The sequence below is a fragment of the Micropterus dolomieu genome, linkage group LG20 (genome assembly GCF_021292245.1).
Source record: "Micropterus dolomieu isolate WLL.071019.BEF.003 ecotype Adirondacks linkage group LG20, ASM2129224v1, whole genome shotgun sequence".
Classification (NCBI taxonomy): domain Eukaryota; kingdom Metazoa; phylum Chordata; class Actinopteri; order Centrarchiformes; family Centrarchidae; genus Micropterus; species Micropterus dolomieu.
In genome coordinates this window covers 24,125,498-24,143,054 of record NC_060169.1, presented here as the reverse complement: position 1 = coordinate 24,143,054, position 17,557 = coordinate 24,125,498, and the positions used below count along the sequence as shown (strand labels likewise).

Sequence of the window (17,557 nt, the reverse complement as noted above, 5' to 3'; positions counted from 1 at the left end):
TTCTGTTTTTATTTTTAAAAAATGTTAACGTTTAAAAAGCAAAGAAAGACCACATTTTTTTTGCAGGTACATGATTAGAGAAATGAGAAAAAGAGACCAATGGAGAGAGACTTTTGAGACTTGGTCTGAGGGACAAAAAAAGAAAGATTGGCTCATGAAGAGACAAAGAATGGGGGGAAAAAAAGGAGGAGAGCAGGATGTCTTGCTTTAAATCTTTCCCTCACCTGTCTCTTTCTCCTCTCGGCTCCCTCCTTTCCTTCCTCCCTCCCTCTCTCTTCCCCTCTATCCCTCTTTGTCTGATCCCTCCCTCTCCACCTGCTCTTCTCCCTCTCTCTCTCACTCTCCCTCCCTGTCTCCACCCCTTACTCCTCCCCTCCCTGAAGCCATTGGTCAAGTATCCACCAATCACAGCAGAACCCGGGCCTGAGGGACTGCATATGCAAAATGCTGCTTAATATTAATGAGCTGCTATCGGGGCTTTAAGTCGTTGATTAGGACAGCGGCACAGCTTTCCGTCCCAACTGCCTGGCTGGCTGGCTGTGTGTGTACCTATAGCCCCCTCTCCCAGGCTCTCACATACACACACCGCGCGCATACACACACACGCTCCCTCACATCCACACACACGCAGAGCCGATCAGTGCAGGCAGCGCAGACCCTGGTAATTGTATTGCTCCCTCCAAGTGGAAGGAAGGACCAAGAGAGAGAAAGACCGGAGAAAGAAGAGGAGGAGAGAGAGGAGAGATATAAAAACTTTGATTTTTTTCTGAATTTTTCTTGTTTTTCCCCTGGAGGACGTTGACATGACAATGACCCGGTATCGCCGATGGATTCGGTAGGACACCCGTTATCCGAGTGTTTTTTAATGCACTCTGAACAAGAGTAGGTAAATTTTACCTTTTAATCCTACCCTTTTATTCATCATTCAAGTTCAGTCACTGTCTTTCGCCGTGTATGTGAGTGTGTTTGTGTGCGTGTGTGTGTGTGTGTGTGTGTGTTTGTATGTGATTTTATGCAGCCTAGGTGGCCGGCACCATGTCAAGGTTGTTTCTGCTGTCAAGTAGCACGCGTTCACTGTCTGTCTGTCTGTCTGTCTGTGTGTGTGTGTGTGTGTGCGTGTGTTTGTGTGTGTGGCTGCAGTATCCGGACAGCAGCTCTTACTCAGTGGGTAGAGGATCAAAATTTCTGTCGCTCCACCTGGGAGTGAGATGCAGAAACACCTGCACGTGCACACACACACACACACACACACACACATACACACCCTTATTAATAACGTAGAGACACAGTTTCTCCTTCAGTTGAGTTTTGAAGACATTGCTTTACTTTGAGTCATATTGTTCTTAGGACAGCAACTTAGTCACGGGATGTCCACATGTTCGGATGCCTGTGCAAGTGTTTTGGCTTGTGCGTGTGTGTTTTTATGTGTGTGTTTGTGCAAGCAGAGAATCAGCAAAGTAACAGGGCATTGAGGTTACAGGAATAACGTGGAGAGACGGGAGGAAAAGGGCCCATAAGAGAGGAGGGAGGAGGAAAGGGGGAAAGCTGCGCTCTTAAATGCCAGAGGAGGTAGAATTTCAGACGGGCAACTCAGCGTGTGGCCCCGCACAGGAATTAGAGACAGTTACACACACACACACACACACACACACACACACAAGCAAGCAAGAGCCGCTGAGCTGCTCCTTTTGCCAACGCTTTGCTCTTTTACGTGTGTGTTGAAGACGCTGTTCAAAATGCAGATTAACTGATTGGCAGAACGGACAACAGTGTGTGCATTATTGTGCGCATAACATGCAAAGTGTGTTTTATGAAAATACACAACAGGGCAAACAGACTGATTAAAGTGTAGTAAATATACCAATACACACTTTTTCCTTTTTCAAAAGTAAAACAAGGATTTCTCAGAAGTGATGAGTGTAATTCAGTAAGTGGACTTTGCATGTAAGTATGAATTCAACAATGGCGCTGATACTGTCAAATTTGCATTGCTATTAATTAATGCCAGAATTTTATAGTAAATATGTGTAGAAATAAAAATATATGTTCCAGTGAATTTTGTTCCAAGGGGTTGTGGCTTTATAATAAATTAAAAGATTAGATAGATTAAAATGAGTTGCACTGAATCACAGCCACAGTAAAATGGTCTTACGGTAGAAAATCGGAGAGCTGAAAGGACAAAGTCAAAGCAGAGGCCGGTGCAGGATGATATACGGATATGTTTCTCGAACATGACATTATTAAAGAAAACTGACATTTTTTGTGTGCTTTGAAGCTGTTTCACCTTTTGTATCTGTACGTGTGTGTCTTTTGCATGCAGAGACCCTCTCACCTACACAGTATGTGGAATGGAGAGGATAATTTCAAATTACAAAGGGCAGCTGGCAAAATAAAACTTCTTTACCACTGAACATCATCATTTTTGGAAACTGATTTTTGGTAGCTTGTTTCTGTTATGATTAGATTTGCAACTAATAATAGATATTGCAAATGCCTGAAGAGCACACTTTTATGTTTACTGAAACACAAAAATTAAACAGATAAAAATTCCTAAAGGGATTTTTAATGGTTATATTTTGAATATGAGTGCAATGTCATAAATCAGGCTTTTAGTGAGTTTAAGGTTTAGATCTGAACCAAGACTTTCAAATTGAGCATACTGGTTTCCTATTGTAAACCAAATAACTGGATGTCAGAAAAAAGTCTAAATTCAGTATATTTTCAGCTGTAAGGACTCAATCCTGCACACTGTATCTGAACAGAGTCTATGCGTTGACCTTTCAACTACAAAATAGCATGGTGTATTTTAGGAATAAACAACAATTCAGGTTTAAAAACATTATACTCTTGCTTTTGATAGGGAATTAGAAAGTTAACACTTTTGACTGTGTTTTGGTCCATAATGGTTAGATGTTAGATCTGTGTTTAGAAACGAAGCAAAAAACTGAAAAAAACACTTTCATTTCACACAGTTAGCAGTGGAATGTCCTGCTTTACCTGTGTGTGTTTCTGCAATTGTACATAAGCTGGGACCGCTCTCACATATTTTGGAAAACCCTCTGGTCCAGTCTTACATCTGTCCATCTGTCCGCTTCTTCATCCCTCCAGTCATCCATCCGTCCATCCATCCATCCATGCATCCATCCATCCACCCTGCTCTTTTCTCTACTCAGGCTTCCCCTCCTTTGCTCTCAGGCACTGCTTTCCTACACTAATTAAAATATTAGGGATAATGATGATCATACCGATAATAATAATAATAACAACAAGTACCGCTTAAGCTGTTTACATAATTGCATTCCCCTCATGCCACCATATACATACCATTTGCATATCATTAAGATATATTTCCTACAGTGACTTTAGTGAATTTGGTGGGTTTTGTCAGGAGGTGTGAAGGAGACGCGTGGGGAGAATTGCACAGCGGCCGTGCAGATCATTCAGTCAAAGGTTTGCAGTGTGAGAGATGAAGAGAAACACAAGGCAGCATGAATGATTTCAGTCAGAATTGTTTTCAATCATGATTTTTGTCTGGATCTAATTATTTTCTGTAATTACATGGAAATGTTATGCAAATAAATTGTTTGTGATTATGAGTAAAAAAAATCTAAATTTCTCTTCAATCAAACGAAGTCTGAATGAATAACAGTTTCTTGGGTGTTTCTAAATGCACTCTATCAAAGTGTGCCCTTGATGAAAATTTTAAATTCATCACACTAAATTCATACATGCCAGAAAAATTATACTCAAAATCATTTAGTTATAGTAATAATTATTTGCTATTTGAACAGATTTAATGATTAATCGGGTGCACAAGAGAGCGCTGAATTTTCACCCTGCATGTCGTAGAGTGTTGCATCTTATTGTGATAAGGCAGCAATGAAAGAAATTACATACAAGGTCCATTGTTTCTGTTTATTTTTGGAACAATGCCTGGACCTTAATGATTTCATAATGATTATATTTTTTTCAGATTTTGCTGGTGACATAATGTAATTTGGGTAAATTTAAGTAAAGAAAATCAAATTCTTGAAACTTGAAGGCCGAACATGCTATTTCTGCAAAATATCAGCAAGTGCAAAGACTGTTTTTTTAACTAAACCCTAAATAATGCAGCTTTGTTATAATGTCTTAATCACTTAAAAAGGTAACAATAATGTGCCTTTGCTGTTGTTTTAAACTGTCTTGATGAAAAGATTGACATTTATGGAATTATTGAGAAAGAGAGGAGAATCTTGCTTGCGTCCCGTGTAAGAAAATTAAGCGCATTTATTATATTTTTCTCTGCCTTTTTTCCTTTTTGTCAGTCTCGTGCACGCTTTTTCTCAGGCCAGGAGGGAGAGAAAGCAGTAGAGAGGGAGAGAGAGGTAAAGCTGACTGGAGGGAGGGAAGAGGGGGGGCAAAGAGAGATTGCGTAAATTAAAATCCTTTTAATCTCCTTATAAAATCATTTACTTAATTCATCTGTCAAAGCATGTCAATATGTGCCGCACTGATTTGTTGGCTGTGCGCATGTGTCTGTGAGTGTGTGTGTTAATTTGCATCTGTTTGTTGTCATGCATGGGTTCATGTCTGCCTGCCTGTCCACATTTTGTGCGTGTGTGTGTGAGTGACCTATTGGTGGCCTGTATGAGGAGGTGTTGTTCCTCTTTTTTGGGTGTCTGTTTGCCTGTCCATCTGTCCCTACAGCAATCATTGTGTGTCAGTTTTTGCATTGTCTAAGCCTATGCACACGCACAAACAGATACAAACACACCCACTCACACGTACGGTGGCCTCTCTCTCATGTGAAGGGTCCGGGCATTCCAGTGGTAATTTAGTCCCGTAAAGAGAGAGAGATGCAGTGAGAGAGACAGATAGAGAGAGGTGGGAAGGGTGTGTGTGTGTGTGTGTGTGTGTGTGTGTGTGATGGGGGGGTTGCTTTTGTCTGACACCAGCACTTAGGGGTCCGCTGGACACATGTACGCATGAATGCACACATGCGTGCACACACACATGCACGCAAACACACACCCTCACACATTTTTTTGTGCATCTGCAGATAAAAAGTAGCCTAATTGTGTCAGAAATGCAATTACATATTCGTACACGTACATTTGCGTCTATACACATGATATTGAAAACACACTATCACACACAAACACATTTGTATGGATGGCCTTGATGATGTGAATTTCTCTGATTTATGCTCAATCCATCAGCGCAGTGTGTGTGCAAGTACGTCATGGGTCACTTTATGTGTTGAAAGAGCAGTTAGGGAAACTGTACCAGCTGTGACACACACACACACTCACTTCAATTAGCCATTACACCGCACTGGTGGTGAAGTTAAATGTGTGTGTGTGTGTGTATGTGAGTGTGTGTGTGTGTGTGTGTGTTTGTGTGTGTGTGTGTGTGTGTTTGAATGCCAAAGCGCTGATTGAAAGAAGAGAGGGAGTGATATATACTGAGGGACAACACCGCTCATCTCTTACGCCTCCCCTTCCCTCTCTCCACACTGCTTATCCGCTCATTCCTCATGTTCTGTCGTCCATACATCAAAATGTGCTTTAATTTATTATTACTATTATCACAATCTATCAAATCATTTGTGCTTTGACTAAAAATTACTCTTCTGACGGCTACGCACAGACTTTTCTGTCTCATTCAGGCCTACTTTTATGAAGTTCCTTCTTTATGTAGCAGTTTAGCTTAGAGACACGCAGGAGAAAGGGGGGAGTCTTCTTTGCCACTGCCAAAAGGGTTTGGTATTTTCCTTCTTTTGTGAAATTTTAACAGGTCTGTTTTACAGACCTCTGTGTTTGATTTCAGAGAATATTGGCTTTTCCTAATTTATGTCTTATTTAGAAATGCGGCTTTATTATTTTTAGTGAAGGAGTAACTAAAATGTGATTTCAGCTGTTCACTGTGTAAACAATTGAGCTGCGCTTCAGAACAGGAGGTCAGTGTATGTATACATGCGTGTGTGTGTGTGTGTGTGTGTGAGATTCTGTGCGCGCGCCTATCGTGTCATGCTCAGGACTTCTAATGCTGCCTCTCACTCCTAATGGGAGGAGACAGCGGAGACTGGGCCACAATAGAACAGATTTAGATGGAGAGGTGCCGTGTATGTGTGTGGGTGTGCATGAGTGTGTGTGCATGAGTTAAAGAGGATCGAGAGAATGATGCAGGTTCGTCTTGTCTGTCTTTTGTACTTTTTCTGTTTGCTGTTTCTCTCTCTCTCTCTCCTTCCCTCTCTCTCTCTCTTCCTCTGTGTCCGTGGGGAGAGCCCTATAGATTGGCTGGTTGGATAGTTCTCCCCCTCTACATGCCCAGGCCTTGTATAGTATGATTAAATTGTCATTGTTTCGACAGTGTGTGTGTGTGTGTGTGTGTGTGTGTGTGTGTGTTTGGGGGTGGGGGGTATCAAAAAGACAAAAGGGTAAAATACAGTAGGGACATGGATAGATACTGAGAGAGAGAGAAAGAGAAATGAATGACCATGCCACATTCCGAATGACAGTGAAATATACCTCCTCTCATCCTCCCATCATGCTTCATGTATGTGCCTGATGGGGAGAGAATGACAGGCAAGCCCACCACCCCACCTCTCCCTTCAGTTTTTTTTGAGGGGGGGGCGGTCCGCCTCTCTCTCCCTTTTCTCTTTCTGTCTCTTGTCTGTGCACTTGGCATCTCCTTTGGCGTAAGTAACTAACTTTATCAAATGCACATGACAGTTAAACTTCACCATCACACAAATATATTCAGCACTAGTTATGCATCTGTATATTCAAACATCTGGGCACATAACAAAAACACATCTTTTCAGAGAATGGTGCTTCAGTAACACTTGAGAAGCCTTTATGGCAACTGCAGGTATACACTGAAGAGTAACACTCATAGGATTCTTGTGATAAAGGAAAAAAACAAAATCCTAAAAAAAAAAAAAAAAACACAATTACCTCCATAACTACTTATTGCCTTTACTATTGACTTTACTCGATTTTTTTTTTTTTTTTTTTTTTACAAACGTTCACCATAATATTCAACACCATAATATTCTAACAAAGCAATCGCAAAACAGTAATTTTATTAACTTTGGTTTATGTCATAGAATGATTTTAAAACTGAGCAAACAGCTTGACAGTGTTCCCGTTTTGCCCCTCATATTGTCCCAGCAATTCTGCTTTGACACATAACTGTGCACAGGTGTGTGAATATGTCAGTCACATCTTCATACACAATGTTGTTCACATGTGCAACACTGTATCCGTGTGTAACAATAAAAGAAAAATGCAAATGCAGGTATGGCTCTTGTTTCTGTGGGTGTTTTAACTGTCTGAGCAGGTGCAGACTTAAATGACTTGTAGTTGTAGTTGTGAAAACTAGCAGCGCATTACATTTTCACATTATTTCGCGCAAGTCGCATTTGGCTTTTTTCAACATAACCACAAAACATATCTAATGAGATGAAGGAGAACTGGCCCTTTCGGAAATGCCCACAGCCCCATCACTGTTTTCAAACCTTTTTAGATATGCTGTGGTACTGTTTGAAGTTGACAGCAGCTTTTTCATATTCAGAAACAATTATGTCTATTTTCTCTAAGTGAAATTGTAGAAATACATCTGTGTCATTAGGACAAACATTTAATACTTTTGGCATTGGCTAATTTACAAAGAAATGACAAGGTGTAAAATGTTTGGGTTTTTTTTCCGCAAAAATATGTATACATACATATACACACAACAAGTGTTTATATTGCATTAAACATAAACACTTCTTGCCCTCAGGAGGTGCATTCCTCTGTGCGGATGATCCGCACTTTTCTTGACCTCCGTAGATAATTCATTTCCCCTTTATCCAAGTCTTTCTTCACCATTCACCCCCACACACATTCCTCCCCACACGCCCCTCCCTGGTGGAGCTGTCACCTTTCTGCACCCGCTCAGTCCCTATTAAGGCCGACAGCCCATCTGCCACCTGCCCCGCTAACAGCTCCCGTCGCTAGCACTAACGCACACACACATCCACATCCAGTCAAGACACACAAAGGGCTGCGTCGAACCCCACCTGCCCTGATGCACATGTAGAGAAACATATTCACACACATTTGTATTTCATACACATTTTAGTATTAGTATTTGTGATTATCTAATGATCATTTTAATGTCTCCCCAACAGACAAACAAACACACACACAAATGTCAAACTCCTCATGATACTTTGTTTACAAATATCTCATAATAATATCAAACATGCACATATTAAATTTACATTTTTAACAATTGTCTGACATTAGATTAACTATACTTTGTGCAGTCATGTCTCAACAGCGTTTACTACCTAGGAGCCCGGTAATGAAAAATTTTTAAATCAAGAGCCACAGTTTTTTTGGGAAGTTTTAAGAACATAAACGGAATAAAAGGAAAACAGATTTTCTTCTACTTCACTATGATGGACTCCAGATCTCCTTGTTTTTTTTATGCTGAAAAGGCGGTCTTACTTTTTTGTTCTGGCATTAATCGGTTCATATGTCACCTATGCAACTGTTTATGAAACTACATTTAGGCATGTTTGTGGATATTTATTACATATATAGACATCGAACTGCTAGACTAGAGGGGTAATTAGGTAGGGCAGTTGCAGCCCTGTATATGTGTGTGTGTGTGTGCGTGCGTGCGTGCGTGCGTGCGTGTGGTGTTGTGGCATTTGCTCCCTTCAGGGATAGGTGCGTTTGCATTAGCAAGGATGGCAACTGTCTCATCAATCACTGCATCACCATGTCACACACACATACACACACACACACACACACACGCACACACATACTGTGTCATGGTCATTCTGTTCACAGATGGGCCAGCAACACATGAGCGAGTCACTGAGCATCAGAAAGACACCCACGATCTCCCTACTTTTACACAACACACTCACATTGTGTTTTTGTGTGTGTGCTGGTGCTGCTTACATGTACTGACAGCAGCGTGAAATAGGTTAGGTAGAATCACATAGGTTAATACTCTTACCCTTTATTCTCTCCTTTTATTTTGTATGCGTATATAAATATTTATGACCTGAGCTATTAATTTTTGTATGTATAAGTTATGTTTTTTAATGAAAATAAAACGTTCCTCAAAATAATATGAATCTATTCAGGAAGTGAAAAATGTTTAATTTGTTAAATATCAGTTTCTGCTTTATATGTATTTAGTACTGTGCCAGTACGATGTGTATTGTACTTTTTCTCTTGCAAGATTTTTCTGTAGCCGCTTTCAAGCTGGTGTTAATGCCTGATTTAAATGATTTTCTAATTTAAAGATGCTTTTTAGCCTGAATTTAATATTAATAATAATAAAGACACGAGAAAATATCAGATTACCTTGCCATAAGGTTTATGTAATAAAACAGAATCTCTTTGTATTCCCTAACAGTTTTAGTTACCTGGGTCAATGCAAGTGGCAGACAGGAGGTGACTTCTTGAAAATCCAAAAGGCCTTTTGCCTTTTAGCTAGTGATTTATCTCAGCACTTGGTAAACTCAGGTTTAGGCTAATGTTTGTTAAGTTACTTCCCTCTTTAAATGTCAGCCTAATCTCGTCCTTTTTTCTTTGTGTTTATTAATCTCTACTGTATATTTATTTTGTCTGTTATGTTGACCTGCGGAAGGATACACAATTCATTTAACAGCCTTTATGCGACTGGAAGGCCAAGATGGGGATTCAAACTAACAACATCACATGTACATGGCACTGGATGTACCTTAGTCTGGTGTGACACCAGGACACTCCCCAATAAAAAAAGCAGTATTAAGTGTTGCCTGTCTGTATAGCATTGTGACACCGCAACCAAAGCCAATAAGTGTTGGAAGCAGCAGCAGCAAGATATCGATTCCTCCTATTCACCAGAGTGGAACTAAAACCTACATATTACACAGCCTGGCCCTCCACCTCTCGCTGAGCCAACCCAGTGCGATGTATGGAGGGAGGGGTGGCTGTCAGACGAGTGATTGGTCTGTCTACCTGCCTGTCTATGTGGCCCTCACCTAAACAGGAACCTACAGTGGGACAACATAACACACATACACACAAATGTCAGTGCGGTGTTTGTGTGGTAAACATGTGTCCATCAGTTTGTGACACATACCAACATCCTACTCTATTTACTGATACACTTTGTCTGGGACAACACACACACACAGGAATGTGGTAGTGACATGAAAAATCCAGCCAAACCAAAACAATAACTGGAAAAAAAATGTATGTATTATCTTATTAAGTAGCTATTTAGCTCCATTGCACGGCTAGAAGAGCTCCCAGATGGTTTGGTTTGGTTTGGCATGAAAAGATTAGTCAGTATCTTCAAAAACAATAAAAGTATTACTGTGACTTGTTAAGCAAAGTTTCAACATGAAATGCTAATAAATTATATTCTTAAATAAGCAAGCTGAATTATTTTAACTTATCTGTCATTATTCAAAAAAAACATAGAAATGCTCAAAATGCAAAGCACAGGAATGCCTCAAGCATCGCTAGCAGGCATCTCTTATTCATTTTACATTATTTTAGAAGTATCACTTTATTACCAGTTGTTTTCTGACATCTCTTTTTTTTTCTATATTTTTTCCGCCTGTGATAAAGTGCTTTTCTTTCCTACAGCTCAGCTCGATTCTCCCCTGATAGTTTTTGTTTTAATGTAGGCCACCCAGCCACTTTTATTACAAACCCTGCCTTCTCTCCTGCTCTTTGGCGTTAGCTATAAGTACTGTCCCCTTTTCTCTCTCTCTGTTATTTAATTCATTTCTTTTCTGCAGTCAATGATTTTGATTCTGTTGCCTGCGGTGACCTTATCACCCAGCAACAGCTCCTCCCCTGACGACGGCACTGGGTTTGATTGACACATAGCAGTCCCTCCTCCGGTGCTTGTACTTTTATATTCCCTCAGTCTCAAAACCTTTTCCAAGGCTAAAACTGGTAAAAGTCCTCTGACGTTAAACACAGCCAGGGTGCGCTTCAATTAGCAGCCTAACTCATCCACCAATGCATGTACGCACAGACAGATGTATTTGACAGAAATATGTTAACACATTCTAGGACAAAAGTCTTGTGTACCGGTTTAAAGTCACAACCTGTCCTCTGCGCATCTGCCTGTCTAGCTGACAGCTGTCTGTCTGTCTGCCTGTCGGTGCTCTCAGCATGTCGGCCTTTGTGTCAGTCTGTCTTTCTACATGTCCTCGAATCTGACTGTTTTTTCTGACCTACTTGTCACTGTCCTCACTGTTTTAAGGAGTTGCGTACTTGATTGTAACTGATTGTGTATACTGCCGCTGCTACTTTGAGCGTACAGACAGGCAAAAGATTATATGTCTGAAAATGTGTGGGTGTTGTGTGTTCATTACATTTAGAACACATGCATTGTCTCCTCAGTTCAGTTCATTTATTGCTGAGTTTACTTTTGTTTTGTTGTTTTTTTTCTTTACCATTCTGAAAGCTTGTCTTCTTTTTTTTGAATCCCAGTTAGTGTCCTCACCTGTTTTTTTTTTGTTTTTTTTTATTTAAAAATTTAAAATGTATTGACCATTGAAAGTTTTTTTAGTACAATTTTAGATATATAATTGTTTTTGTTTACTATGTATTGCTATAGTTGTATTCCTCATTTGAATTGAAACAGGAAATTAGATTCGTGTACTGAGAAATAGTTAACGTAAACAAAAGAAGGCGAAGTTTGATTTGCCTATTTGTACTTTTTCTACATTTTATTTTTTTTGATTGTTTTTTTTTTTATATGTGTATTGTGTATTTAGAACTTTTTCTTTATTTCTTAAAAAGATTGTGTATGTTTTACTTGATAGCAAAACCGCTAATTAAACATAAGTAGCATAAGAAAGGTCAGGTCTCAGCTGCTCTTTCCCACCTGCTGTTTTTCTACTTTTTTCTGTTGCACTGACTGTATTTTTACCCCACCTTCTCTTTGCTCCTGTCTACAGAATGAACTTATCGAAGGGGCCATTGGTGAACAGCAGCAGTGAAGATAACTCCAAGTCAACTTATAGTAAATGCGGCGCTGGCGCCTGGAGGATGCACCAGAGCTACGATCCACTAGAGGCCAACCACATGAGAGACGCACATGCCCTCTACAACCCCAGGTAAGACGAAATAGAGGACCAAAGACACACAACAAGAGAGGGAGAGAGAGTGAAAAACTCAATTCAGTTTTAAACAAAAATGACACTTGACCTCCATAAACCTTACATGAAAGAGAAATAAAAGGCAAGCACTTTGAGACTGTTTTTTGTGGTCTGTGTGTGTGTGTGTGAGAGAGAGAGATTTAGCACTGAGAGAGGAAACTTTTCTCTGATCTATTCAAATATGATTATATACTTATGTGTCTTTTCTTAATTTTCATTGATTATTCTCCTAAACAGGATATTTCTCCCTTTCGCTATTCCATTGGCAGCAGGATATATATTCAGGTTATATGTATTTTAAATTGTCTTTAAAATAACCTGCCCTGCTTTTGGGTGTCCATGTGCAAAATGCAAAATGACTATATGCAATAAGCGTCTTTATTTACTTCTTTTAAAGTATAGCTATCAACGAAGCAGTTTAGAATTCTCTATTTTCTCTTAGTTTTAGATGTGTTAGTGATATTTTTCTCAATTAAAAAAAGGGGTTTCTAGAGAGACTGCTAAGATTCCACGTTATTACAATCAATAATTTCTGATCATCAGTGACAACAAGCAAGGAGAATGTGTTGTCCATTGAGTGGCCCAGTCTACATTTTAAATTTCACTCTCTGTTTGGTTTTGATTTTAAGAAATGTTGAAGACTAATATTAACTAAGTGAGGAGAAAGGATTTCATCTTCTAACTCTTACTAATAGTTATGTCTGTGTCCGTGTGTGTGTGTGAGCTGTGTTTGCTACTAATAGTTCCTAACGTGTTTTACTCACTGTCTGATGGCAATTTTTATTTTTTACCAATGTATTATATATAAATACTATTATGTAATAATACCTGGATAAACCTGATGGCCACTGCTACATATGTTTTTCTTTTTACAGTATATGATAAATGTTACTAGTTAATGGTCTGTATTTGTATAGCGCCTTTCTAGTCTTTCCAACCACTCAAAGCATTTAACACTACACCACATTCACCTGCTAAGGTGCCAACTGCTCATCAGAAACATAAATTAACTCATTCACCCACATTCACGGAATTTTATGGTTGTTCTTGCCCAACAAAACTGGGGATCATACCACCGACCTTCCGGTTAGTGGACGACCACTCTGCCCCCTGATATAGATGGGGTATCACAACAAAGTGGGATTCAACTTCCGGCTCAAGGACACTTGAGTTGTGTAAATGCGTCACATCACAGAGGCTTTAAATCAAATCATTTGGTTGAAGGACAGTCACTTCAACCAATAGTAGTAATCCCAATGCCATCTGCATGTGCAATAAACCATGACAAGCTTTGACCAGAGTTACATTTCACTTTAAAGTTCTCTAGTGGAAACCAGGATGGTGTTGATTGAGGCAGGTGAAACTGAGGGCTGCCTCGGTCCATTTTTAGAACATAAACTGTAAATACGCTGCTTGTTTAATGTTAAAACACAGCAAATGTGTGACGCATGAAACAGACACTCTTTCCCTCTCTCTTCGCATTCCTCCTCCCTCTCTCTGTCTTTTAATCATTCGAAGTTTCTCTGAATAAGAGGTAGAGAGCCACATGCCCAGACGGCAAAACTATAATTGTAAGTATGTGTTTTGTATATAATTAGCATAATGTAGGCTTATTGCACTATTATATGTAAATGAGCAAGAGTATGTGACAAGTGGGCTTACTGTTCTATGTTTTTTTATTTATATATTTTCTTACCTGAGCTTGTTGTGACCAGGCTCTTCCAATCATTTGAACTGACATTAGATGTCATTGTAGCAGAAACTTTATCTATTAGTCTATACTGATGAATATGGATTTAATGTGTTTTGTCAGTGGTCATGTCACCCTCTGGATGTTGTTTTTATGACCAGACAACATTATGCTGCATGATCTCACTAACTGACATGACTACCTAAATGAACATTACTATCATGTGTTATGTTGTTGTATTATTGCAGCCTATTAGAACTCTATTGATTAACATTGATTCGCGCTCTGTTAGGCCTTTCATTTTATGTGTGTGTGTGTGTGTGTGTGTTTGTGTTTGTGTTTGTGTTTGTGTGCGCTGTGTAGGCTGGGAAGTCTTAGTCCAATAGGATTTCAGGGTTAGTCTGGGTCAAGCCAATTAGAGGTCTGGCAAGCCATTCTCATGCAAACTCTCAGCCAATCACCAACAGGAGTGTTACTAGCACAATGTGTGTGTGTGTGTGTGTGTGTGTGTGTGTGTGTGTGGGTTGGCAGACAGTAAGGTCTAGTGATGAGAGGTGTAAAGGGTTGCCAGGGGCTAGGAAGTCACGCCATGGCTTGAAGTCACACACTGCATTCGCACACACAGATAGACATACACAATACACTCTGAATTATTTCCGCTGCTGTAGTTCAAGTTTTGGACCACAGTTGATATTGTGATGTCGAATTCAATTGTCAAAGCTCAGATAATAATAATAATAGCAATATATTTGGTGGTGGGTGGTGATGGTGCAATGAATAAATGCCTGCCTTTGGTGTGAGAGACCCAGGTTCAATCCCCCACTGTGACCCATCCACCAATGTGTCCCTAAGCAAGACACTTAACCCCTAGTTGCTCCAGAGGCGTGCGACCTCCCACATATTTAGCAATTGTAAGTCGCTTTGGACAAAAATGAAAAAAAAAAATCTTTATATCTAAAGTTTACAGCTTCATAGTTTATCTCAAGACTTCTACTGAAATACTGCAGTACAGGTATATGTAATGTTATGAATGTTTATTGTTAAGAATATGCTCACAATAGACCTGTAAAAGTATCCGAGAAAAGTCATGGGAGAGTGACAGTAAGCCAGCATGAACACTAGCAGGACCCTGAAACTGAAGCAGCTAAATGGGATTCAGCCAGCATTAATGTGCTTATTTACACATGTGCCTTTTCTACTGTGACATGACAACACATGTTAAAAAGGGCCTGTTCTTTAAAAAATAATAATAATAATTAGGGAGTAAATAGTATAGAGGAAGGTAAATGCCAGTCACCTCAACACAACTTAACCTTTCACACAAACATCGCACAGATTGTATACACAGATGTAGGGCTGTGCGATATGACGATATCTATCGTTTGACGATAGAAAAATCGTCTGTCGTTTACAATTATGCTCTATTGTTTATATTGTGTCGCAAATTCCACCCTTTACCGTAATATTGCACCGCATTGAAGTTAGTTTTACGTTGGAATTCAAGATCTATCGGATGTCCGTGTAAAACTAACATTCAGCTTGAAACTAACTTCACCGCGGTCCGTTCTTCCACACATGCCGGTGTTGTAGAGAAGAAATTTGCATTAAAAATAATGGACAAGGCACACAAGACTATCCAGCAGTGGCAGCCATGATGTGTGTGTAGGCAGGTAACGTTAAATGACTTGCCCGCGGACATACAGCTTACTTAATAGTTCACCAAGACATGCTGTTGTTGTGATGTTAGCTGTAGCAGCAGGAGAGCTATGAGTGTCGCTGTCTGGAGCTGCTGTGCTGCTCTGGGAGAGTCTCGTCCTGTCATGTTAGCTTTGCAGCAGCGAGTAACATTAGCGTCAGTTTGCTAATCCACAGCCTAGCTAACATTAGTTACATTACTTGCTGTGTCGTTGTTCACTCTGTCATGGTATTTGTCATGGTGTTAGATTTCTCCAGAATCGCTTACTCCACCTTTTATAATGCAGAGAAATGTCCGGAGTTACAGTTGGAAATGCCGTATTTAATTTACAAAAAATTCGGGATATATATTGTTATTGGGATATGAAATGACCTATATCGGGATATGAATTTTTTGTCATATGTCATACACACATGCAGTATAAAATCACATTAACACTCCCTCCAGGGCACCTGACCTCCAACTGTGTTGATGGGATTAAGTCACACAATTGATATACACACTCTCACAAACACACATACACTTGACACACCTTTGGAAAAAACTCCAATTTTAATTGTTATTAAACAGTATTTATATACTTGTGGCCAACATATCAAATCATTTGAAAATGCATGTCAATTATAATTGATATGTAACTGAAAATGGCATTTGCTCATAAATCCATCAAAAACCTTAATTGTTTTATATAAAAAAATAAAAATACGTTCATATGCTTTGTTTCCTGGAGCTCAAATGAAAACTTTTTTCTGAAGAAATTCAAAATTTTTGTTTTTGGAGCTGTGCAGTTTTCATTGGACAGCAACAATATTATTCCTATTTTTATTTAGGCCATCAAACCATGGGAATGTGATTAATGTCAGGCAGCCAGGGTGCGCTAGAATACACACACACACAAACACACACATTGCTGTAAACTGAGCCCAATGTAATCATAATGATAAAGCAGATTGCCTTAACACACAGATGGGCCTCCCAACAGCTCTGTGTGTGTGTGTGTGTGTGTGTGTGTGTGTGTGTGTGTGTGTAAGTGTATGTGTGTGGACAGCGCTGATTGGATTGCAGATTTATAGAAGAGGATTACTGCTGGAGCAGAGAGAGAGAGAGAGAGAGAGAGAGAGAGAGAGAGGGTTTCAGACACTCACTTCTCATTAACTTCCACCCCCTTCACCTCAACTCGCTTTATTCTCAGTCATGGATAAACACACGCACATACACTATACGCACGCATAAACGTGGACAGTTAAGATTCTGTGCAATGTCAAAGTGACACTGTGAACAATTGAAAAAGCCTGTGAAAGTGAAGCCAACACTGCAAAGATGAGCAGTGGTGGAGTGGTTCACTTTCAGTGGATTATACTGTTCTACAATCAAATTGTTTAAAGCCCAAAAATTCACATGGAGGAAGTCAATGGGAAGTAAAAAAGATGGGAAAATTAAAAGGAAGATATTGATTTAAAATGTCCAAATACACAAAACTGAAGAGTCATGAACATTGTAGAAAAATTTTAACAACTAATAATGATAGACAATCAAAGACAGAATATACAGAAAGAAGCAGACAGGCCAGAACGAGACGCAGATAGACAGAAAGACAGAGACAGTGGGCACTCCAGCAAACCTGATTATGAGTGGATGTGAATTAGATTCCCTAACAGATGGTCCAGGAGCGAGGCTGTAAGGTGCATCAGCCAGCAGTGAGGGGAGGGAAAGGGGGAGGAAGGAGGGCAGGGAGAAAGTGATTTGAGATCAGGCAAGGGAGGCAGAGGGGGCGAGTGTCAACAGCAGCTGGTGACGATACAGATCAATTCAGTACAAAATGTGTTGCAGGAAAATGTATTTACGTAAATTCTTGCTTTCAAATTATTTTTTATGAATTTGGGCAACGTGGGTGGACATTTTGTATTTATTAGTCATAATCCAAATATTCACTTTCTTCTTCTTCAACCCACAGTACCTTATAGCAAAAGTAATGACCTGGCTGTATCTCTACCAGTCACTACATTTT

General features: G+C 39.7%; 1 protein-coding gene across 2 annotated transcripts in view; it reads left to right on the top strand.

Moving 5' to 3' along the window:
- esrrga (estrogen-related receptor gamma a) overlaps window positions 1–17,557 on the top strand; it is a 173,181-nt gene that overhangs the window by 94,859 nt on the left and 60,765 nt on the right. For both annotated transcript variants that reach the window (XM_046032280.1, XM_046032279.1), the window contains exon 3: window positions 11,963–12,121. In XM_046032280.1, the coding sequence (XP_045888236.1) occupies window positions 11,964–12,121 (158 nt within the window). In that variant the 5' untranslated portion in view covers window position 11,963. The remainder of the gene's footprint in view (window positions 1–11,962; window positions 12,122–17,557) is intronic.